At 50.9% G+C, this 25,282-nt stretch overlaps 1 protein-coding gene across 1 annotated transcript in view; it reads left to right on the forward strand.

The window, feature by feature from the left end:
• LOC136866710 (lysosomal Pro-X carboxypeptidase-like) overlaps positions 1-25,282 on the forward strand; it is an 83,519-nt gene that overhangs the window by 6,679 nt on the left and 51,558 nt on the right. The window contains exons 3-4 of the mRNA XM_068227035.1: positions 1,669-1,826; positions 18,096-18,268. Coding sequence (XP_068083136.1) covers positions 18,161-18,268 — 108 coding nt within the window. The 5' untranslated portion in view covers positions 1,669-1,826; positions 18,096-18,160. The remainder of the gene's footprint in view (positions 1-1,668; positions 1,827-18,095; positions 18,269-25,282) is intronic.

The following is a 25,282-nucleotide window of genomic DNA, read 5'->3' on the forward strand; positions in this document are numbered from 1 at the left end:
TAAAAAAAGGAATTATTACATTTAAATGAAGTTGAAAACCGAAATAAACGTAAAAACAGTGCTTCCCCTGAGACCAGGTTTCCCCACGAGGGGTCCAAGGTAGGAGCACGTCCGCTCACTAAGATGGACAGATGATCAAAGACACAGATCCTTCCTCGCTCCCATCGAAGGAGCGGGGTAAGATCCAGAAACAGGAAATGGTGCAACCACCAACAAGAACCAATCCGAATACGGAATTCACCTTCAACTTTCATATTCACCAATTACATTAACTCTTATTTTCTCCAATCAAAAGTCTCTTCATTCTTGCTGAACAGTGATAAATGTTCCAGAAAAGTCTTATTTTACACAAAAGGCAACGGGCTTCCATAACGTCGTTTCACAAATTTTGACCAGTTAATTATAATTTTGATACAACACATAAGTCTCTTAAACAGAATTCTTCCAAGTCCAAATGTCCAAACAAAATAAAATCTTATACAACAAAAAAGTAATTTTTTAAACAATAAATTACAACATTTCAATCCATTCCCATTTCACTCTTTATACTGCCACAATGATGTTATCTAGAAATAGGATGAACAGGAGTAGGGACAACCCATCATCTTGCTAACACCAGTTTTGATTGCAAAAGGATCATATTTTGCCCATGAATTTAATTTTAGAGATTGTACCCGTCAAAGTTTGTTGGATTAATTTGATTATGTTTAGATTGATGCTTTTGTGGTCTGTCATTGTAGACATGATAATACGCTTTTGGGCCTTTACCATGTCACAAAACAAGGTGAAATTTGTTACATTTTGCAGATAACTTTGCTCTGTGTCTTCAGGAGAAAATCACATCTGTTCACAAGCAAGACTTCTCTAATAAAGATAAAGCTCAAAAGCTTCTTATCATATCTGATTGTTTTGCTGTCAAAGCCATATTCTCAAAGTATATTAAACTGAGTGTTACAGTCAGCTGAGTCATATGCTTTTTAAAAATCTACAAAAGTGATCACTATGCGGTTCGACTGGGGGTGCTGGAGTATCACCTGAAGGTTCCATATCTATTCCATGCATGACCGATGTGGTTGGAAACCCACCTTATGTCTGTCTGTTGTTCCAATCTGGTGAGTGGGGCACGTGAAAGAACTCTGTATACAAAATTGGCAGAAGTGAAATGACCTGGTAATTATTTGGATCCGTCTTGTTGCTCTTTTGCAGTTTTCCAGTCTACAGGTTCCAATCTCCACTCTCCCATATATTCACAATCATGGCTTGTATTCTGTCAATCAGTAATTTGTCTCCTATCTTGAGCATTTTAGCGATTATGCCATCTTCTCCTGGTGCTTTATTATTTTTGAGGTGAAATATGATGTTTCATATCTAATCATGTGTCAGTGCCGGGCTGAGTGGCTCAGATGGTTAAGGCGCTGGCCTTCTCACCTCAACTTGGCAGGTTCAATCTTGGCTCAATCTGGTAGTTTTTGAAGGTGCTCAAATACATCAGCCTCGTGTCAGTAGATTTATCGGAATGCAAAAGAACTCCTGTAGGACTAAATTTTGGCACCTTGGCATCTCTGAAAACTGTAACAGTAGTTAGTGGGACATAAAAACAATAACATTATCATCATATGATGATGATGATGATTATTATTATTATTGTTGTTGTTGTAATATTTTTAGATCTATTGCTGCATCTGCCCCAGTTCTGCAATTTACAGGCCTGACACCGTGTGAAGCCTTCTACCAAATTGTTACATCAGATTTTGAAGCAGCATCCCCAGAATGTTCCAATTCCATACGCAAATCTTGGAAAGCTATCAATAATGTGACACCTTCAGGTAAGTTACAGACTTGTAAACCTTCTCTTCATGAGGGAAAGAAAATCCTGTATGGAGAAATAAGTGCTTAAGTACTGTATTTTTTTTTAAATTAGGTTTCATAATCCTATTCTACTAGCTTGTATCTCAGTAAGCAGCAAATACTGAAGTTGTCAGTTCCTCCTTTGAGCAAATTTTTAATTTCCTTTTACTTTCTTCATAGCTTGTAATGTTTGTAAGGACTCCAAATTCATTGCAAATGCAGTGGTGATTCCAAAGTATCTGATCCTTTCCAAACATAATGCAAATTAGATAAAGATTGCAAATAGAAATTGGTTTGATGATTGTTAAGATAGAAAATGAAGTAAATACCCTGTACTGTATTGATGAAAATATTGTTAGAGGTTATCACCATCCTTTAAACTAAAACTACTCAGAGAGGTGGTGTATTTTACTGTCAACTAAGTTTATTAAAACTACTATGTACAGTTATTTATGCGTGCACGAGCATTAGATTTTTTCCCCACTTCATTCAGTTTGTACTCAACAGCCCTCCGGCATGTCAAACTCCTGTTCTCCATCATGGCTGGCTGGCTGGCTGGCTGGCTGGCTGGCTGGCTGGCTGGCTGGCTGGCTGGCTGGCTGGCTGGCTGGCTGGCTGGCTGGCTGGCTGGCTGGCTGGCTGGCTGGCTGGCTGGCTGGCTGGCTGGCTGGCTGGCTGGCTGGCTGGCTGGCTGGCTGGCTGGCTGGCTGGCTGGCTGGCTGGCTGGCTGGCTGGCTGGCTGGCTGGCTGGCTGGCTGGCTGGCTGGCTGGCTGGCTGGCTGGCTGGCTGGCTGGCTGGCTGGCTGGCTGGCTGGCTGGCTGGCTGGCTGGCTGGCTGGCTGGCTGGCTGGCTGGCTGGCTGGCTGGCTGGCTGGCTGGCTGGCTGGCTGGCTGGCTGGCTGGCTGGCTGGCTGGCTGGCTGGCTGGCTGGCTGGCTGGCTGGCTGGCTGGCTGGCTGGCTGGCTGGCTGGCTGGCTGGCTGGCTGGCTGGCTGGCTGGCTGGCTGGCTGGCTGGCTGGCTGGCTGGCTGGCTGGCTGGCTGGCTGGCTGGCTGGCTGGCTGGCTGGCTGGCTGGCTGGCTGGCTGGCTGGCTGGCTGGCTGGCTGGCTGGCTGGCTGGCTGGCTGGCTGGCTGGCTGGCTGGCTGGCTGGCTGGCTGGCTGGCTGGCTGGCTGGCTGGCTGGCTGGCTGGCTGGCTGGCTGGCTGGCTGGCTGGCTGGCTGGCTGGCTGGCTGGCTGGCTGGCTGGCTGGCTGGCTGGCTGGCTGGCTGGCTGGCTGGCTGGCTGGCTGGCTGGCTGGCTGGCTGGCTGGCTGGCTGGCTGGCTGGCTGGCTGGCTGGCTGGCTGGCTGGCTGGCTGGCTGGCTGGCTGGCTGGCTGGCTGGCTGGCTGGCTGGCTGGCTGGCTGGCTGGCTGGCTGGCTGGCTGGCTGGCTGGCTGGCTGGCTGGCTGGCTGGCTGGCTGGCTGGCTGGCTGGCTGGCTGGCTGGCTGGCTGGCTGGCTGGCTGGCTGGCTGGCTGGCTGGCTGGCTGGCTGGCTGGCTGGCTGGCTGGCTGGCTGGCTGGCTGGCTGGCTGGCTGGCTGGCTGGCTGGCTGGCTGGCTGGCTGGCTGGCTGGCTGGCTGGCTGGCTGGCTGGCTGGCTGGCTGGCTGGCTGGCTGGCTGGCTGGCTGGCTGGCTGGCTGGCTGGCTGGCTGGCTGGCTGGCTGGCTGGCTGGCTGGCTGGCTGGCTGGCTGGCTGGCTGGCTGGCTGGCTGGCTGGCTGGCTGGCTGGCTGGCTGGCTGGCTGGCTGGCTGGCTGGCTGGCTGGCTGGCTGGCTGGCTGGCTGGCTGGCTGGCTGGCTGGCTGGCTGGCTGGCTGGCTGGCTGGCTGGCTGGCTGGCTGGCTGGCTGGCTGGCTGGCTGGCTGGCTGGCTGGCTGGCTGGCTGGCTGGCTGGCTGGCTGGCTGGCTGGCTGGCTGGCTGGCTGGCTGGCTGGCTGGCTGGCTGGCTGGCTGGCTGGCTGGCTGGCTGGCTGGCTGGCTGGCTGGCTGGCTGGCTGGCTGGCTGGCTGGCTGGCTGGCTGGCTGGCTGGCTGGCTGGCTGGCTGGCTGGCTGGCTGGCTGGCTGGCTGGCTGGCTGGCTGGCTGGCTGGCTGGCTGGCTGGCTGGCTGGCTGGCTGGCTGGCTGGCTGGCTGGCTGGCTGGCTGGCTGGCTGGCTGGCTGGCTGGCTGGCTGGCTGGCTGGCTGGCTGGCTGGCTGGCTGGCTGGCTGGCTGGCTGGCTGGCTGGCTGGCTGGCTGGCTGGCTGGCTGGCTGGCTGGCTGGCTGGCTGGCTGGCTGGCTGGCTGGCTGGCTGGCTGGCTGGCTGGCTGGCTGGCTGGCTGGCTGGCTGGCTGGCTGGCTGGCTGGCTGGCTGGCTGGCTGGCTGGCTGGCTGGCTGGCTGGCTGGCTGGCTGGCTGGCTGGCTGGCTGGCTGGCTGGCTGGCTGGCTGGCTGGCTGGCTGGCTGGCTGGCTGGCTGGCTGGCTGGCTGGCTGGCTGGCTGGCTGGCTGGCTGGCTGGCTGGCTGGCTGGCTGGCTGGCTGGCTGGCTGGCTGGCTGGCTGGCTGGCTGGCTGGCTGGCTGGCTGGCTGGCTGGCTGGCTGGCTGGCTGGCTGGCTGGCTGGCTGGCTGGCTGGCTGGCTGGCTGGCTGGCTGGCTGGCTGGCTGGCTGGCTGGCTGGCTGGCTGGCTGGCTGGCTGGCTGGCTGGCTGGCTGGCTGGCTGGCTGGCTGGCTGGCTGGCTGGCTGGCTGGCTGGCTGGCTGGCTGGCTGGCTGGCTGGCTGGCTGGCTGGCTGGCTGGCTGGCTGGCTGGCTGGCTGGCTGGCTGGCTGGCTGGCTGGCTGGCTGGCTGGCTGGCTGGCTGGCTGGCTGGCTGGCTGGCTGGCTGGCTGGCTGGCTGGCTGGCTGGCTGGCTGGCTGGCTGGCTGGCTGGCTGGCTGGCTGGCTGGCTGGCTGGCTGGCTGGCTGGCTGGCTGGCTGGCTGGCTGGCTGGCTGGCTGGCTGGCTGGCTGGCTGGCTGGCTGGCTGGCTGGCTGGCTGGCTGGCTGGCTGGCTGGCTGGCTGGCTGGCTGGCTGGCTGGCTGGCTGGCTGGCTGGCTGGCTGGCTGGCTGGCTGGCTGGCTGGCTGGCTGGCTGGCTGGCTGGCTGGCTGGCTGGCTGGCTGGCTGGCTGGCTGGCTGGCTGGCTGGCTGGCTGGCTGGCTGGCTGGCTGGCTGGCTGGCTGGCTGGCTGGCTGGCTGGCTGGCTGGCTGGCTGGCTGGCTGGCTGGCTGGCTGGCTGGCTGGCTGGCTGGCTGGCTGGCTGGCTGGCTGGCTGGCTGGCTGGCTGGCTGGCTGGCTGGCTGGCTGGCTGGCTGGCTGGCTGGCTGGCTGGCTGGCTGGCTGGCTGGCTGGCTGGCTGGCTGGCTGGCTGGCTGGCTGGCTGGCTGGCTGGCTGGCTGGCTGGCTGGCTGGCTGGCTGGCTGGCTGGCTGGCTGGCTGGCTGGCTGGCTGGCTGGCTGGCTGGCTGGCTGGCTGGCTGGCTGGCTGGCTGGCTGGCTGGCTGGCTGGCTGGCTGGCTGGCTGGCTGGCTGGCTGGCTGGCTGGCTGGCTGGCTGGCTGGCTGGCTGGCTGGCTGGCTGGCTGGCTGGCTGGCTGGCTGGCTGGCTGGCTGGCTGGCTGGCTGGCTGGCTGGCTGGCTGGCTGGCTGGCTGGCTGGCTGGCTGGCTGGCTGGCTGGCTGGCTGGCTGGCTGGCTGGCTGGCTGGCTGGCTGGCTGGCTGGCTGGCTGGCTGGCTGGCTGGCTGGCTGGCTGGCTGGCTGGCTGGCTGGCTGGCTGGCTGGCTGGCTGGCTGGCTGGCTGGCTGGCTGGCTGGCTGGCTGGCTGGCTGGCTGGCTGGCTGGCTGGCTGGCTGGCTGGCTGGCTGGCTGGCTGGCTGGCTGGCTGGCTGGCTGGCTGGCTGGCTGGCTGGCTGGCTGGCTGGCTGGCTGGCTGGCTGGCTGGCTGGCTGGCTGGCTGGCTGGCTGGCTGGCTGGCTGGCTGGCTGGCTGGCTGGCTGGCTGGCTGGCTGGCTGGCTGGCTGGCTGGCTGGCTGGCTGGCTGGCTGGCTGGCTGGCTGGCTGGCTGGCTGGCTGGCTGGCTGGCTGGCTGGCTGGCTGGCTGGCTGGCTGGCTGGCTGGCTGGCTGGCTGGCTGGCTGGCTGGCTGGCTGGCTGGCTGGCTGGCTGGCTGGCTGGCTGGCTGGCTGGCTGGCTGGCTGGCTGGCTGGCTGGCTGGCTGGCTGGCTGGCTGGCTGGCTGGCTGGCTGGCTGGCTGGCTGGCTGGCTGGCTGGCTGGCTGGCTGGCTGGCTGGCTGGCTGGCTGGCTGGCTGGCTGGCTGGCTGGCTGGCTGGCTGGCTGGCTGGCTGGCTGGCTGGCTGGCTGGCTGGCTGGCTGGCTGGCTGGCTGGCTGGCTGGCTGGCTGGCTGGCTGGCTGGCTGGCTGGCTGGCTGGCTGGCTGGCTGGCTGGCTGGCTGGCTGGCTGGCTGGCTGGCTGGCTGGCTGGCTGGCTGGCTGGCTGGCTGGCTGGCTGGCTGGCTGGCTGGCTGGCTGGCTGGCTGGCTGGCTGGCTGGCTGGCTGGCTGGCTGGCTGGCTGGCTGGCTGGCTGGCTGGCTGGCTGGCTGGCTGGCTGGCTGGCTGGCTGGCTGGCTGGCTGGCTGGCTGGCTGGCTGGCTGGCTGGCTGGCTGGCTGGCTGGCTGGCTGGCTGGCTGGCTGGCTGGCTGGCTGGCTGGCTGGCTGGCTGGCTGGCTGGCTGGCTGGCTGGCTGGCTGGCTGGCTGGCTGGCTGGCTGGCTGGCTGGCTGGCTGGCTGGCTGGCTGGCTGGCTGGCTGGCTGGCTGGCTGGCTGGCTGGCTGGCTGGCTGGCTGGCTGGCTGGCTGGCTGGCTGGCTGGCTGGCTGGCTGGCTGGCTGGCTGGCTGGCTGGCTGGCTGGCTGGCTGGCTGGCTGGCTGGCTGGCTGGCTGGCTGGCTGGCTGGCTGGCTGGCTGGCTGGCTGGCTGGCTGGCTGGCTGGCTGGCTGGCTGGCTGGCTGGCTGGCTGGCTGGCTGGCTGGCTGGCTGGCTGGCTGGCTGGCTGGCTGGCTGGCTGGCTGGCTGGCTGGCTGGCTGGCTGGCTGGCTGGCTGGCTGGCTGGCTGGCTGGCTGGCTGGCTGGCTGGCTGGCTGGCTGGCTGGCTGGCTGGCTGGCTGGCTGGCTGGCTGGCTGGCTGGCTGGCTGGCTGGCTGGCTGGCTGGCTGGCTGGCTGGCTGGCTGGCTGGCTGGCTGGCTGGCTGGCTGGCTGGCTGGCTGGCTGGCTGGCTGGCTGGCTGGCTGGCTGGCTGGCTGGCTGGCTGGCTGGCTGGCTGGCTGGCTGGCTGGCTGGCTGGCTGGCTGGCTGGCTGGCTGGCTGGCTGGCTGGCTGGCTGGCTGGCTGGCTGGCTGGCTGGCTGGCTGGCTGGCTGGCTGGCTGGCTGGCTGGCTGGCTGGCTGGCTGGCTGGCTGGCTGGCTGGCTGGCTGGCTGGCTGGCTGGCTGGCTGGCTGGCTGGCTGGCTGGCTGGCTGGCTGGCTGGCTGGCTGGCTGGCTGGCTGGCTGGCTGGCTGGCTGGCTGGCTGGCTGGCTGGCTGGCTGGCTGGCTGGCTGGCTGGCTGGCTGGCTGGCTGGCTGGCTGGCTGGCTGGCTGGCTGGCTGGCTGGCTGGCTGGCTGGCTGGCTGGCTGGCTGGCTGGCTGGCTGGCTGGCTGGCTGGCTGGCTGGCTGGCTGGCTGGCTGGCTGGCTGGCTGGCTGGCTGGCTGGCTGGCTGGCTGGCTGGCTGGCTGGCTGGCTGGCTGGCTGGCTGGCTGGCTGGCTGGCTGGCTGGCTGGCTGGCTGGCTGGCTGGCTGGCTGGCTGGCTGGCTGGCTGGCTGGCTGGCTGGCTGGCTGGCTGGCTGGCTGGCTGGCTGGCTGGCTGGCTGGCTGGCTGGCTGGCTGGCTGGCTGGCTGGCTGGCTGGCTGGCTGGCTGGCTGGCTGGCTGGCTGGCTGGCTGGCTGGCTGGCTGGCTGGCTGGCTGGCTGGCTGGCTGGCTGGCTGGCTGGCTGGCTGGCTGGCTGGCTGGCTGGCTGGCTGGCTGGCTGGCTGGCTGGCTGGCTGGCTGGCTGGCTGGCTGGCTGGCTGGCTGGCTGGCTGGCTGGCTGGCTGGCTGGCTGGCTGGCTGGCTGGCTGGCTGGCTGGCTGGCTGGCTGGCTGGCTGGCTGGCTGGCTGGCTGGCTGGCTGGCTGGCTGGCTGGCTGGCTGGCTGGCTGGCTGGCTGGCTGGCTGGCTGGCTGGCTGGCTGGCTGGCTGGCTGGCTGGCTGGCTGGCTGGCTGGCTGGCTGGCTGGCTGGCTGGCTGGCTGGCTGGCTGGCTGGCTGGCTGGCTGGCTGGCTGGCTGGCTGGCTGGCTGGCTGGCTGGCTGGCTGGCTGGCTGGCTGGCTGGCTGGCTGGCTGGCTGGCTGGCTGGCTGGCTGGCTGGCTGGCTGGCTGGCTGGCTGGCTGGCTGGCTGGCTGGCTGGCTGGCTGGCTGGCTGGCTGGCTGGCTGGCTGGCTGGCTGGCTGGCTGGCTGGCTGGCTGGCTGGCTGGCTGGCTGGCTGGCTGGCTGGCTGGCTGGCTGGCTGGCTGGCTGGCTGGCTGGCTGGCTGGCTGGCTGGCTGGCTGGCTGGCTGGCTGGCTGGCTGGCTGGCTGGCTGGCTGGCTGGCTGGCTGGCTGGCTGGCTGGCTGGCTGGCTGGCTGGCTGGCTGGCTGGCTGGCTGGCTGGCTGGCTGGCTGGCTGGCTGGCTGGCTGGCTGGCTGGCTGGCTGGCTGGCTGGCTGGCTGGCTGGCTGGCTGGCTGGCTGGCTGGCTGGCTGGCTGGCTGGCTGGCTGGCTGGCTGGCTGGCTGGCTGGCTGGCTGGCTGGCTGGCTGGCTGGCTGGCTGGCTGGCTGGCTGGCTGGCTGGCTGGCTGGCTGGCTGGCTGGCTGGCTGGCTGGCTGGCTGGCTGGCTGGCTGGCTGGCTGGCTGGCTGGCTGGCTGGCTGGCTGGCTGGCTGGCTGGCTGGCTGGCTGGCTGGCTGGCTGGCTGGCTGGCTGGCTGGCTGGCTGGCTGGCTGGCTGGCTGGCTGGCTGGCTGGCTGGCTGGCTGGCTGGCTGGCTGGCTGGCTGGCTGGCTGGCTGGCTGGCTGGCTGGCTGGCTGGCTGGCTGGCTGGCTGGCTGGCTGGCTGGCTGGCTGGCTGGCTGGCTGGCTGGCTGGCTGGCTGGCTGGCTGGCTGGCTGGCTGGCTGGCTGGCTGGCTGGCTGGCTGGCTGGCTGGCTGGCTGGCTGGCTGGCTGGCTGGCTGGCTGGCTGGCTGGCTGGCTGGCTGGCTGGCTGGCTGGCTGGCTGGCTGGCTGGCTGGCTGGCTGGCTGGCTGGCTGGCTGGCTGGCTGGCTGGCTGGCTGGCTGGCTGGCTGGCTGGCTGGCTGGCTGGCTGGCTGGCTGGCTGGCTGGCTGGCTGGCTGGCTGGCTGGCTGGCTGGCTGGCTGGCTGGCTGGCTGGCTGGCTGGCTGGCTGGCTGGCTGGCTGGCTGGCTGGCTGGCTGGCTGGCTGGCTGGCTGGCTGGCTGGCTGGCTGGCTGGCTGGCTGGCTGGCTGGCTGGCTGGCTGGCTGGCTGGCTGGCTGGCTGGCTGGCTGGCTGGCTGGCTGGCTGGCTGGCTGGCTGGCTGGCTGGCTGGCTGGCTGGCTGGCTGGCTGGCTGGCTGGCTGGCTGGCTGGCTGGCTGGCTGGCTGGCTGGCTGGCTGGCTGGCTGGCTGGCTGGCTGGCTGGCTGGCTGGCTGGCTGGCTGGCTGGCTGGCTGGCTGGCTGGCTGGCTGGCTGGCTGGCTGGCTGGCTGGCTGGCTGGCTGGCTGGCTGGCTGGCTGGCTGGCTGGCTGGCTGGCTGGCTGGCTGGCTGGCTGGCTGGCTGGCTGGCTGGCTGGCTGGCTGGCTGGCTGGCTGGCTGGCTGGCTGGCTGGCTGGCTGGCTGGCTGGCTGGCTGGCTGGCTGGCTGGCTGGCTGGCTGGCTGGCTGGCTGGCTGGCTGGCTGGCTGGCTGGCTGGCTGGCTGGCTGGCTGGCTGGCTGGCTGGCTGGCTGGCTGGCTGGCTGGCTGGCTGGCTGGCTGGCTGGCTGGCTGGCTGGCTGGCTGGCTGGCTGGCTGGCTGGCTGGCTGGCTGGCTGGCTGGCTGGCTGGCTGGCTGGCTGGCTGGCTGGCTGGCTGGCTGGCTGGCTGGCTGGCTGGCTGGCTGGCTGGCTGGCTGGCTGGCTGGCTGGCTGGCTGGCTGGCTGGCTGGCTGGCTGGCTGGCTGGCTGGCTGGCTGGCTGGCTGGCTGGCTGGCTGGCTGGCTGGCTGGCTGGCTGGCTGGCTGGCTGGCTGGCTGGCTGGCTGGCTGGCTGGCTGGCTGGCTGGCTGGCTGGCTGGCTGGCTGGCTGGCTGGCTGGCTGGCTGGCTGGCTGGCTGGCTGGCTGGCTGGCTGGCTGGCTGGCTGGCTGGCTGGCTGGCTGGCTGGCTGGCTGGCTGGCTGGCTGGCTGGCTGGCTGGCTGGCTGGCTGGCTGGCTGGCTGGCTGGCTGGCTGGCTGGCTGGCTGGCTGGCTGGCTGGCTGGCTGGCTGGCTGGCTGGCTGGCTGGCTGGCTGGCTGGCTGGCTGGCTGGCTGGCTGGCTGGCTGGCTGGCTGGCTGGCTGGCTGGCTGGCTGGCTGGCTGGCTGGCTGGCTGGCTGGCTGGCTGGCTGGCTGGCTGGCTGGCTGGCTGGCTGGCTGGCTGGCTGGCTGGCTGGCTGGCTGGCTGGCTGGCTGGCTGGCTGGCTGGCTGGCTGGCTGGCTGGCTGGCTGGCTGGCTGGCTGGCTGGCTGGCTGGCTGGCTGGCTGGCTGGCTGGCTGGCTGGCTGGCTGGCTGGCTGGCTGGCTGGCTGGCTGGCTGGCTGGCTGGCTGGCTGGCTGGCTGGCTGGCTGGCTGGCTGGCTGGCTGGCTGGCTGGCTGGCTGGCTGGCTGGCTGGCTGGCTGGCTGGCTGGCTGGCTGGCTGGCTGGCTGGCTGGCTGGCTGGCTGGCTGGCTGGCTGGCTGGCTGGCTGGCTGGCTGGCTGGCTGGCTGGCTGGCTGGCTGGCTGGCTGGCTGGCTGGCTGGCTGGCTGGCTGGCTGGCTGGCTGGCTGGCTGGCTGGCTGGCTGGCTGGCTGGCTGGCTGGCTGGCTGGCTGGCTGGCTGGCTGGCTGGCTGGCTGGCTGGCTGGCTGGCTGGCTGGCTGGCTGGCTGGCTGGCTGGCTGGCTGGCTGGCTGGCTGGCTGGCTGGCTGGCTGGCTGGCTGGCTGGCTGGCTGGCTGGCTGGCTGGCTGGCTGGCTGGCTGGCTGGCTGGCTGGCTGGCTGGCTGGCTGGCTGGCTGGCTGGCTGGCTGGCTGGCTGGCTGGTATGTCTTCATTGTTGTTACAACTTTTATCTATTATTGCTAATGTGTCATCGATATAGCGTAGCCAAATACACAGTCCATTAATGCTATTTGTTATTTTACTATTTTCGAGATTATCCATGTAAATTTCGGCGAGTATTCCCGAGATGGGATCTCCCATGGCTAGACCTTCTTGTTTGTGTATCTTGTTGTTGAAAATGAAATAATTATTATGAAGAACGAAATTTAGCAATTTTAAGCATTCTTCTATTTCTAACAGACGTAAGGTGCTGTGTTTGGAAAGATTATTTCATATGATTTCTATAGTTTCCATAGCGGGAATGTTCGAGTACATGTGGGTAATGTTGAAAGAACACATTATGTGGTTAGGTTGTAAATTAAATTTATTTAAGGTTTCACATAGTTCTATTGAGTTTTTTATAGGGTGTTTGTTGTGGAATGTAAAATGTTTCTTGAGAAATTGCTGGAGGAATTGTGAAGTTTTGTACGTCGGACTGTTTCGGCTATTTATGATGGGTCGAATGGGAACGCCCTTTTTAAGTATTTTTGGCAATGATCTGACAGTGGGTAATTTGTTATTCATGTTGATGAGTTTTTGATATTCGTGTTTGTTAAATAAGAAAGGCGAGTTTTTTAGGAGTGTTTTCAGACTACGTTGAGTTTTTAAGGTAGGATCTTTAGAGATTATTGAGTAAGAATTGTCGTTAAAGAAATCCTCCATATTTTTGAATGTAGTCATGTTTATTCATTAGGACTACAGTATTGCCTTTGTCGGCTTTCGTTACTATAACATTATTGGTGTCCACCTTTTTTCTTAATTCATGGGTTTGCTTTAGTGAGGTGAAATGATTGATGTTAGAAACTTCTTTTACAAGAATGGGTAATTTCTTTTTTATCTTTCTTATTTTTATTGAGTAGGTTGAGTTAAAGTAAATTTCTTATATTATTAAAAATTAAGATTCTTTCAATACGGAGAAAATGATTTTCATTACTTGTAATGCGGTTCCTTGTCAAAATTCACGACGAAAGTTTATCTTGCAAAACCTAGCCCCGCCAATAGATTTAATAGAAATCCGAGTTAAGAAACGAGGTTCTAGCAATGCTGTAATGGCGTGCAGCATGGCCAAGCACAGGTCACATGAATTCGGCGCTCTGCTGGACCTGTCTCATTAGCCCAGTGAGACGAGGTAATGCCATAAAGCCGGTTGTGCGGATGCGTCGATGTTCGAGTCGTGTTTGCGCCAATTTTTTTCAGTTAATGTAGCAATTTGTATCCAATGTACACCTCCACTATGCAATACATTATATTCTGTCTTACTGTTACAGTTACCTTTAGTTAAACATTCAAACATAACAGACCAGGCTGAGTGGCTCAGACGATTGAGGCGCTGGCCTTCTGACCCCAACTTGGCACGTTCGATTCTGGCTCAGTCCGGTGGTATTTGAAGGTGCTCAAATACGTCAGCCTCATGTTGGTAGATTTACTGGCACGTAAAAGAACTCCTGCGGGACAAAATTCCGGCACCTCGGCGTCTCCGAAAACCGTAAAATAGTAGTTAGTGGGATATAAAGCAAATAACATTATTTAACAAACATAACGTGAACTTCTGACCGATGTAAACGACCACTTTGTTTCGTCCATGGCACAAATAAAGTCAATACATAGAACATACTAGTAGATACAGTAACAACGTCTCTATCCAATGCGGTACAAGGAAACACAATCCAGTACAGTAGGTAGGCTACACTGGATTGCCCATTATACTACGCATACTAATTTCATAGTGTTCATGTGACGTCCAGTCTTATCTTCACGGAGCCAGTACGTACACATACGAGCAACGTTCACTTTACAGCAGATGTTCAAAGCGACCACATTGCATTTACAAACACTTCGCCACTCGCTGGAGCATACTTTGCTGGACCCTACGCAACACACCTGCATCCACCATTGCCAGTGCAGCATGCTTAGATCTTGTACATCCATGGGTGGAGTACTATAAACATGTTCCTTTAAGTGTCCCCACAAATGAAAATCTAGTGGATTAAGGTCTGAGGAACATGGAGGCCAGAACATCAGACCTCCACGACCAATCCATTTCCCTGGCAACGTTTCATTTAACCAGTTATGCACAGTAATTCCAAAGTGTGGCGGTGCACCATCGTGCTGAAACCATAGCTGTCGCCGAACACCAAGTGGAATGTTTTCTAAAGCATCAGCCAAAGTATTGCCCAGAAACGTACGATAGCGGGTCGCATTCAACTTGTCCGGCAATAGGTAAGATCCTAAAAGCACTCCTCCCACGATTCCAGCCTACAGGTTTATGCCAAAGCATGCCTGCAAGCCACGTTCACAGGAGACATGTGGGTTGTGGTCACATCAATAATGGCTGTTGTGATGGTTGAAAATACCTTCCCGAGTGAAGCTACATTTGTCAGTCCATATCGCATTTATAAAATGTTCGTTATCTTCAACTTGTTGCAAAAGCTATTCACGGAACTGTACTCGTTGAATGCGGTCTTCTGGCCGCTGGTGTTGAGTTAACGTGTAATGATATGGATGAAGTTTTTCGTTGTGCAACACGTCAACAACCAGTGTGCGAGATACCTGGAACTGCCTTGCAATATCACGGGTACTTCGCCGAGGTGATTGATGAATGGCTTCAAGAATGTTGTCCTCTGTGGAGTATGTCTAGTCCTTGGACGATCTCTGTCCACTACTTGCGGACGAAGTTTACCGGTTTCCCGCAGGCGTTGCTCAAGGCGACGAGAAACATTCTTATCGGGATGGCGCCTTTGAGGGTACCGTGCTGCATACTCACGAGCAGCAGCAAAAGCTTGGTTATCAGATGCACCCAACACTAAAAGCATATTGACGTATTCGCTGTTTGTGTACTCCATCAGGAAGCTGCCCTACATGCACTTGACAGGACCAGTTATGGTTGTGCACTGAGTGGTTAGTCAACTCATGCATTCAGTTGAATGGATCAAAATTGTTGTGTGTTCGACAATTGTCATGTGACAACAGGATGTCATGCTTAGAAACGCAGTTACACGACGGGAACTAAGGAGCTGACGTTACACACACAAAAGAAAAAACAACCTGACTTAGATTCGAGCAGTAGCTCCATGGTGCATGTGGGTTGATAACCCAGCAGTCTACTCAGTGAGCTGCGACGGCGGGTACGGTAGAGCGGGATGATGCACGTTTCTGTATTACATTCCGATGCCCTGCAGGATGTGACAGTGTTACCAGCTTCTTGTTTTCGACTTGTTTTCCAACAGCACCAGATCCGATTTGACTACAGAAATTTTTGTCTTGCATTGGGATGAGGAATTACATGCTGACCTAGAAGTGCGGCATTTTTTATTCACCCTGTATATGAGATACAAGATGGCAATGTTAATTCGTTTTAAGAAATTCGAATGGAATATTTTGTTATGTGGTCTTCACAGAATGATTTGGAGGCTTAGTGCAGCCACAAAAATATAATTAAATGGAATTTTGGAAAAATTTCACATAACAGGTCTCCAGACATCAATAACTGTTGGAATCAGGAAGCGAAGTGTCCACTTGTGCAACTCACATCACTCCCTTGCTCCTCCCAAGTATGTGAAAAAACACACACAAAAATTAGTGCTTTCAACTGTATGATTGTCCTCAACACCTTACTCTCGGCATAGAAACACTGTGCCAGTTACCAACATTGCAGCAAGAAAGGTGCCGTACACTGAGAATATTGGTGCTTTGAGATAGAGAGAGCAGGTGTTTTCTTTGCATCTTTCTAATGTGTTAAGAGAGTTCTTCATTTCTGGTATGGAAAACTGCTTTTGTTGATGTCAGTTATTTGACTCTTGAATCTACTTAGTGGTTTGAAAATGAAGATTGTGTTATATCTGAATTCTTGGATTTATTTGCTGTGCTTTGGCTTGGCATTTTGACTTGTTTTGAGGAATGTATACATCTGCACTATTTGATGGCATTCAGAACAAATAACATAACTCATTCAACCCAGAAATGAATATCCAACATACAGATATGAATAACTCGCCTGTTATTCACAAACTATTCATTCACTGCTATTTTCATAGTTGGACTCTTTCCATCCGTCCTGTTATTTTCCTCTCTGCTCACCGTAAGCTCACTGCTGCTTTTTAAGTTCAGCAGAGTGATAAGTTTCAATTGTCTGACTCATTGGCTGAATGGTCAGTATTGTGGCCTTCAGGTCAGAGGGTCCGGGGTTCGATTACCGGCCGGGTTGGGAATTTGAATCGCTTCTGATTAATTCTTCTGGCCCGGGGACTGAGTGTTTGTGTTTGTCCCAACACTTTTCTCTTATACTCAGACTACACACTACATTACCAACCACCACAGACACACACGATAGTGATAACATCCCTCCATATAGGGTTGGCGTCAGGAAGGACATCCAGCCATAAAACAGGGCCAAATCCACATGTGCAACACAGTTCGAACCCACAACCCCACAGGTGTGGGAAAAGTGGTAGCAAAAGAAGAAGAGTGTGTTAAGTTTCATTTACTTTATTCATTATCGTATTGACTTTGTCAATCAAACATGTCTGATAGTGTCCTTAACTCTTAAAAATGGACGGTTTAGATTATGTAACACTAACATGGACGAGAGGTCTCGGTGACTGCTTAATATTAGTATTATTTTGGAGGATAAAATATTAACAAAAGAGTCAAAACACCATTGCACCACAGCCTTGATGGGCCTTGGACTACCAAGCGACTACTGCTCAGTTCAAAGGCTTGCAAATTAAGATATGACATGTGGTCAGTGCAATGACTCCTCTTGGTCATTTTATCTTTCTAGACTGGCTTTCTCACCATGTTGACTGATCGTGCACAGGCTGAGTGGACCTCAAACTATCCCCCAGATCTAGGTGAAAAATACCTGTCCTGACACGGGAGCAAACCTGGAACCTTAGTGTAAGCGGCAGGCTCGCTATCCCTAGACCGCAGGTCCAACAAAGGAGTCAAAGTAAATTTTCAGTTTAAAAACTTTTTGTTAAACTCAGAATGTACATTTTCCTCACTTCCTCACTTCCTCTTCCTCGGCTTCTGTCTTGGTATTGATAATAAGATCCCTTCCTATTTCATTCATTGTCTTTCTCTTCCACATCACTTACATCTTCTTCAAACCACTCTGTTTTATGTCTTCAAAATTCACAAATTTGGCCAAGTGTTGATATACCTCATATGACTCATTGTTACACAGCATTGCTGACTGCTACAAACCACTTGGACCACTATAAAATGTAACTGACTATCCTTACAGCCACAGAGACACTAATGGCTGCAAGATGAACATGGGGGACACTTGATTAAGCTAGGAAAGTGTTGTGGGGAAAAGAACTAGTTTATATTTCTGCCACAGTCACACAGACTACATGTCCATTGTTAAGGGTTAATGTAATTTACCAGATGTATGCATAAGTTTTTGCCGGATTTTGTGGTAAAGAAAACACGTAATTTTCAAGGGAAATTCATTTTTTGTTCATTCAAAATATTGGCCATTGGCTTCTACATTCTTCTCCCATCTTTCAGGTAAGTTATGAATACCATGCCAGAAAAACTGCTTGTCTTTTGCAGCAAACCATTCGTCAAGCCATTTTCCAATTTCCTCGAAAATGCTGAAGTACTGCTCCTCGAACGTGTGCCCCATTGATGCGAAGAGGTGATAGTCAGATGGCACCAGTCGGGGGAGTAAGGCGGGTGCAGAAGGATGTCCCATCCAAGTGATTTCAAGGTGTTTTTCACTGGTTTTGCTGTGGGAGATGGTGCATTGTCATGTAACAAAATCACTTTGCCATATCTTCTGCCCCATTCTGGTTGTCTTTCGATCAATGCGTGATTTAAATTAATCATTTGTTGGCAATAGCGTTATCCATGAATGGTTTTGCCAGGCTTCAAGTGTTCATAATACACAATACCACTCTGGTCCCACCAGGCACAAAGCATGGCCTTCTTGCCGAAGCAATTTGACCTTGGTGTTGAACGACCGGCTTTGCTAGGTGACAGCCATGATTTTCTCAGCTTCGGGTTTTCAAAATAAATCCATTTTTCATCACCCATCACAATTCGGCATAGAAATGATTCTCTTTTGTGGCAATGAAGTAGTATTTCACAAGTGACTTTGCGATTTTCCATTTACCATTCATTCAAATCATGTGGGACCCATTTACAGAGTCTATTGATCTTCCCCATTGCTCATAAACATCTGCTGATTGTTTCTTGTCACACATTTAATGCTTGTGCCAATTGCTGTTCAGTTTGAGTTGGGTCATCATCCAATAACGCCTGCAATTGCTTGTCTTCGGACTTTTGCGGTTTACCAGAGCGCGCACTGTCTTTCACATTGAAATCAGCATGTTTAAATTGTCGAAACCATGTCTCGCATGTTCTGACTGATGGAGCGTGTTCACCATATGTTTCTACTAGCAAACGTTGACTTTCCACAGCCTTTTTCTTTTGATTAAATAAGAAAAGCAATGTGTGCCACAAATGTTCTTTTTCAGGCACAAACGTCAACATGATCACTGAATGATACAACACACACTAGTGTTTGAAGGACTCAACTTGTGTGTGTTGATAGGTTAATGTCAGATGAACAAACTGATATATGTGTCAAATTCATACCCTGTGTACTGTTTGCTGGCACCATCTTTTAGTGAAATCTGAAAAGACTTATGCATGCACCTGGTATACGGATAAAGCTTGGTATTTTGTGATATTAGTACAACTGAAAGAAAAATGTTATGCACAGTCAAATATGTTTATTTATTTTCTGCCACAGATGATGGACGAGCTTGATTGTCATCAGCATGGCAGCTCTGTAAACCACTACAGAAGCAAGGTGATATGTCTGCTCTTAAGGACTGGCTGATAGAAATTTACAGTAATATGGCCATGTTAAACTATCCATATCCAACAAATTATCTGGCTCCTCTCCCTGCAAAGCCCATAAAGGTAAATAGTTCAATGTTTTTAGATTATCTATACAAAAGTAGCTGCCCACTGCTGCAAGTTCTGTAATCTTGTATCTATACCACCTGCCATTATTGCTATTATTGACATCATGGCGCCCAATACCAGCAATGTTATGTGCAGTTCCTGCAAAGTGTCGCTCAAGGAGAACGAGAATTATGTACAGTGTGACGGAAAGTGTAGTGAAACGTTCCATTTAAACTGTGCACGTGTTTCAAATGCTGTTTTTAAGGCAATGCTGTCAAATCCGGGAGAAATTTTGTGGCATTGTAAACAATGCAAACATAACCCAACTTCGTGTAAACCGTTTTCAATCTCTTTTCAGCAGAATAAAGTCAAAGCGGACAATACAAGCCTATGTGATGCTGTGAACAATATGCAGCAAATCCTGAAAGATGTCTGCAGCTCACTGGAGTTTCAGTCCAGAAAATTTGATGAACTGCTACAGCAAAACAGTGAACTTAAAAAGTGCATAGACCATTTAACCAACGAAGTGAACAACAGCAAGGCTGAAAATAGTGCTCTCAAAGAACAAAATAATCATTTGAAGGATCAAATCAATGATCTTGAACAGTATTCTAAGAATTATAATTTAGAAATCGCCGGCATACCAGTCTCTAAGGATGAGAATGTGTATGAGATCGTATCTCAAGTTGCAGGTGCAGTTGGAGTGGAAATTCAACCTGAACGGGACATTGAATATTGCCATCGACTCCCAGCGGCTACAGATAAGGATGGAAGGAAGAAGATTCCTCTCATAATTGCAAAATTCTATTCGCGTAAAACGAAAAACATGATCATGGACAAGAAAAGAAAACATGGGAAACTTCTCTGTGCAGATATTAAAGTCAGTGGGGACACAACTGTATATCTAAATGAACACCTAACAAAACAGAACCAAAATCTATATTGGCTAGCCAGAAGTATGAAGCACTCCATGAACTACAAATTCGCTTGGACCAAGAATGGGAAGATCTTCATGAGGAAAAATGACGACAGCCCCATACTGCAAATCAAGACTGCAGCTGACTTACCAGCAGCTCCTACGAAGCTGAGAGACTGAGGATTCAAGTTAGGGTATGTATACCTGAGCCAAGTGATTCATAAATATACTTACATTGAAGTTCTCTCTCGAAGTGTGCACCAAGCAATTACAAATAGTAATACTACACATTAGGCTATGGATATGAAATCAGATCATGAGTTAGGGATTACCTTACAAGATGATAACACCACAGGCATTGTAAACACCCCTCAAGACTTCAACAAATTAATCCACTATATTGCAGGAATGAGAATTATGCACCTGAATATAAGTGGCATGATAACAAATTTTGATAGCCTGCTAGTTATGTTAAATCAACTGGACCATAAACCAGACATTATAATATTATCTGAAACCCAACTCATTAGGGATATACCCTTCTCTATTTTAGGATATAATGAGTACTTTATACCCACACAAAATTCTACACATGACAGTCTAAAAATATACACACATGTAACCATACAAAATGTTGCAATATCTGCAGTGAAAACCCTAAAAGCAGCCAATGGTAGCCTACTCAACTTACAATATAATAAAGAAAGCTATTTGATACTTGCTATATACAGATCACCCTCCACAAGCCCAAAGATATTCATAGAAGAACTAGGAAATACACTTCAGCAGCTACCTGCAGCCACACATTATATAATAATAGGAGATATTAACATAGACATTTTAAACCCAACTGGTCAGTATGCTCAAAAAATTAAAAATGAATACATAAACACCTTAAGTGCTAATGGTTTCATTTCATATATCAACTCTGCAACAAGGATAACCCCAAAATCTAGAACATGTATAGATCACATACATGTTAAATCGCATAGAAATAACAATTTTGAGTCATATGTTCTACATACTAGTATCACAGATCACAGTCCTATTTTTCTGATACATAAACAAACCCAGAAACATCAAATACCACAAAAGGAAGGAAAAATAATGAACAATGCCAGAATAGATTATGAAGCTTTAAATAAAGCCTTAAAAAAGGAAAATTGGGAATCTGTCCTGAATGAACATGATGTCAACAAAGCGACCAGTAGTTTTATGCAGCTATTAACTCAACATATCTCTGAACACTCTACTAACACAAGACATGTAAGATCAAAATTCAGAAAGATAACACCATGGATCACAACTGGAATCCTAACTTCCATTAGAATAAGGGACAAATTACACCAGACAATTGTAAAGCAAAAGATGAGGTCCTCTAATAATGTCGAGATCACAAACACTATTAAGAAACATAAAACATACCGAAACTGGATAAACAGGCTCATTAAAGTAGCAAAACAGAAGTACTATTCTAATAAAATTATGTCAAGCTCAAACAATACTAAAATCCTATGGAAAAACATAAATGATATAACATGTAGAAAGGAGAAAAGAAATGCAGATATAGACAGCATAAATCTTACAGACTCACAAGAAACAACCCAACCAACTATCATTGCAGACAAATTTGTAGATTATTTCAGTGGTGTAGGTTTAGAACTTGCTGACAAAATAATGAATAGCAGCGAAGAACCTAATGACACATGTACATATGATATTCATGCAATACCTCAACCACAATCAATGTTTTTTCTTCCCATAACAGAAACAGAATTAATGAATTACATAGCTGCACTAAAAGATGACTCAGCCAATGGCTATGACAATATCTCAAGTAAAACACTTAAAACAATTAGTTCACATATTCTACACCCTCTGCAATATATTTTTAATCTTTCACTAATGAAAGGACAATTTCCAGACCCATTCAAAATTGCTATCATAGTCCCAATCCATAAATCAGGCGATAAGAGAGAACTAAACAATTATCGCCCAATTTCTCTCACAACCCACATTTCAAAATTACTAGAGAAATGCATTAAAACCAGATTACTTAATTACCTGAATAAGTATAACATATTGTCTCCAAATCAGTTTGGTTTTAGACCAAAAATTAGTGCTCAAGATGCAATATTCTCCTTAACTGATTATTTGTATAAAACCATTGATAACTCCAAAAGGACAATTTCTATATTTTTGGATTTAACAAAGGCATTTGATACCGTAGATCACAATATACTCCTTAGAAAACTTGAAAAAGTAGGCATTCGTGGAATTCCTCAAAATCTAATTAAAAGTTTTCTTTCTAACAGAATACAAAAGGTAAGAATCAAGGATACTCTAAGTAAAAGTGCTCAAGTAAAAATCGGAGTACCCCAAGGAACAGTATTAGGACCAATTCTTTTTCTGTTATATATCAATGATCTGTGTGAGCTAAACTGTAATGCAAAAATTAACTCATATGCTGATGACACGGTAGTCACAGTCACGGGTGAAACTTGGGAGGACACCTTCAACAGAGCTCAAGAAACCCTAGTCATAGTTCAGAAATGGCTAAACAACCACCTACTTACTTTAAATGAAAATAAAACAAAATTCCTCTGCTTCTCACATAATAAAACAATGCAACCCTCAGACAATCTAACACTAAAACTCCACATACCAACTTGCAAAAATACTGAAAGCTGCAACTGTTATACTTTACAGAAATCAATACATGTTTCATACCTAGGGATAATTATAGATAGTTATCTGAAATGGAATTTTCATGCATCAAATTTGATCATTAAACTTCAGAAACTTATTTATATATTTTACAGAATTAGAAATGTTCTTTCAACAAAAGCCTTGAAGTCTGTATACTTTGCCTTAGTTCAATCACAACTGCAATATGGAATTAACAGTTGGGGTGGAATACTTGATTCACACTTGGCTCAGGTAAATACATGCCAGAACTACATACTGAAAGTCATGTACAAAAAGCCAGTGATGTTTCCAACATACGAACTGTTCCAGCAAAGCATGGTACTTAACATACGGCAGCTATTTGTGCAGTCAGTGACCCTATACATGCATAAAAATTTAAAGCTCTTCTGCAAAGAACACAAGCCAAAAATTTGCACTAGGTTGCAAGACAGAACTGGAGTAAGTATACCACGCCGGAACACTTTACTTGGACAAAGAAATCTAAGTTGTCTAGGACCACGGATATACAATGCATTACCTGTGGACGTGATCAGTGGCAATCAGAATACATTGAAGAAAAGGCTATTCACATGGCTCATTAACAATTATTACAAAGTAGATCAACTTATAAATTTCCATTATAATATTTAAATCAACGAGCACACTATTCCTCTCTACTAAGAAACCAACCTTCTCCTTAACCCATGCCCCTCCTTTCCAGCTTCTTGTTTAGGCCTATTACACCAAATACAGAAAAACAGTTCATAAAATTACTCTAATTTAATATCACCAAAATGTTAATGGAGTAAATGATATTCACTAGATGCCATGATGTACATAATCTAGCTATTGTATTTTTGAAGCCCACACACAAGTTTACCTTATGTGGGATTCACATTGTATCTTATACTACCTTTGTATGTATATGTAAGATACTGATTGTGAATAAAAATGTATGTAAATGTAAAAAATTTGAAATATAAATAATTTTGATTGCTGTTGAGATTTTCATGTCAACCACATGCTTTTGGTAGAGTATCTGGCAACCATTTTAAACAGCTATTTTATTATTTAAGCATGAGTAACTCATGCAGTTACATTACTGACCTCCTGTGCAGCGAAACAGGGTGGCCTAGGGAGCGCTGTTAAGGGAACAGGGAACTGGAATTCAAGTAGGGATGACATAAAACTGATAATGCTCAACTGTAGAAGCACTGTAAAAAAAGGAATCAAATTAATTTAATAGATATATACTTACCAGATATTGTAATAGGAGTTGAATCATGGCTGAGAACTGATATAATGGATGCAGAAATTTTCTCACAGAACTGGAGGGTGTATCATAGAGATAGGATAGGAATGGTAGGAGGGGGGAGTATTCATTCTCTTGAAAGAAGAATTTGTAAGCTACGAAAAAGTTAAAGATGACAAGCACAAAATTGTAGGGGTAAGGCTCATTTCTAAAGATAATAGGCAACTTGATGTCTTTGGAGTGTCCAGACCAGGAAAGGGTAGCACAAATGCTGATTCAGAATTATTTGATAAGATAATCAGCTATGTGGGAAACGATAAGGAAAGGAACGTGATCGTAGCGGGTGATCTCAATTTACCAGATGTCAATTGGGAAGGTAATGCGAACGACAGGAAGCATGAACAACACATGGCAAATAAGTTAATATGGGAAGGGCACCTGATTCAGAAAGTGATGGAACCAACTAGAGGGAAGACTATTCTGGAGGATAGGAATGGTAGGAGGGGGAGTATTCATTCTCTTGAAAGAAGAATTTGTAAGCTACGAAAAAGTTAAAGATGACAAGCACATAATTGTAGGGGTAAGGCTCATTTCTAAAGATAATAGGCAACTTGATGTCTTTGGAGTGTCCAGACCAGGAAAGGGTAGCGCAAATGCTGATTCAGAATTATTTGATAAGATAATCAGCTATGTGGGAAACGATAAGGAAAGGAATGTGATCGTAGCGGGTGATCTCAATTTACCAGATGTCAATTGGGAAGGTAATGCGAACGACAGGAAGCATGAACAACAAATGGCAAATAAGTTAATATGGGAAGGGCACCTGATTCAGAAAGTGATGGAACCAACTAGAGGGAAGAATATTCTGGATGTGGTGCTGGTAAAGCCAGATGAGCTCTATAGAAAAATCGAAGTAATAGATGGTATTAGTGATCACAAAGCTGTTTTTGTGGTAATTAAAAACAAATGGAAAGAAAGGAAGGTCTTCACAGTAGGACTGTTAGGCAGTACCATATGGCTGATAAAACAGGCATGAGGGAGTTTTTAATGTAACTATGATCGGTGGAAAACGATAAATAAAAATGTAAACAGACTCTGGGGTGGGTTTAAAGCAATTGTTGAGGAATGTGAAAATAGGTTTGTACCTACAAAGGTGGTAAGGAATGGTAAAGATCCACTATATTATAACAGGGAAGTAAAGAGACTAAGAAGGAGGTGCAGGTTGGAAAGAAATAGAGTTAGAAAAGGCTGTGGAAGTAAGGAGAAATTGAAGGAACTTACTATGAAATTGAATCTAGCAAAGAAGTCAGCTAAGGATAACATGATGGCAAGCATAATTGGTGGCCACACTAATTTTAGTGAAAAATGGAAGAGTATGTATAGGTACTTTAAGGCAGAAACAGGTTCCAAGAAGGACATTCCAGGAATCATTAATGAACAAGGGGAGTGTGTATGCGAGGATCTTCAAAAGGCAGAAGTATTCAGTCAGCAGTATGTAAAGATTGTTGGTTACAAGGATAATGTCCAGATAGGGGATGTGAGTAACACTAAGGAAGTATTAACATTTACCTGTGATAACAATGACATTTACAGTAAGATACAAAAGTTGAAAACTAGAAAAGCAGCTGGAATTGATGAGATTTCTGGGGATATACTAAAGGCAATGGGTTGGGATATAGTACCATATCTGAAATACTTATTTGATTATCGTTTGGTTGAAGGAGCTATACCAAATGAATGGAGAGTTGCTATAGTAGCCCCTGTATATAAAGGAAAGGGTGATACACATAAAGCTGAAAATTACAGGCCAGTCAGTTTGACATGCATTGTATGTAAGCAAATGTCAGCTTTGGGAAAGCATTCTTTCTGATTATATAAGACATTTAAAGTTAAAAATTTCATGATTGTTCCGTATTGAATAGAGAAATATACAATATTACCGTACTCAACAAAATAAAACATAGAAATATAATTGTTGTTGGTGACTTTAACATAAATTTACTCTCAAATGCAGTATTAACTAATGAATATAAATCGTTCATGCAGAGCTATGGCCTTAAAAACTGTAACACAATATACCCTACCAGACTGAGTTCGAACAATTCACTAATCGACCACTTTTTATGCAGCATACAACTTAATAACTGGTCTGTAGATAACATAATTGATGATA

The sequence above is a fragment of the Anabrus simplex genome, chromosome 3 (genome assembly GCF_040414725.1).
Source record: "Anabrus simplex isolate iqAnaSimp1 chromosome 3, ASM4041472v1, whole genome shotgun sequence".
NCBI lineage: Eukaryota > Metazoa > Arthropoda > Insecta > Orthoptera > Tettigoniidae > Anabrus > Anabrus simplex.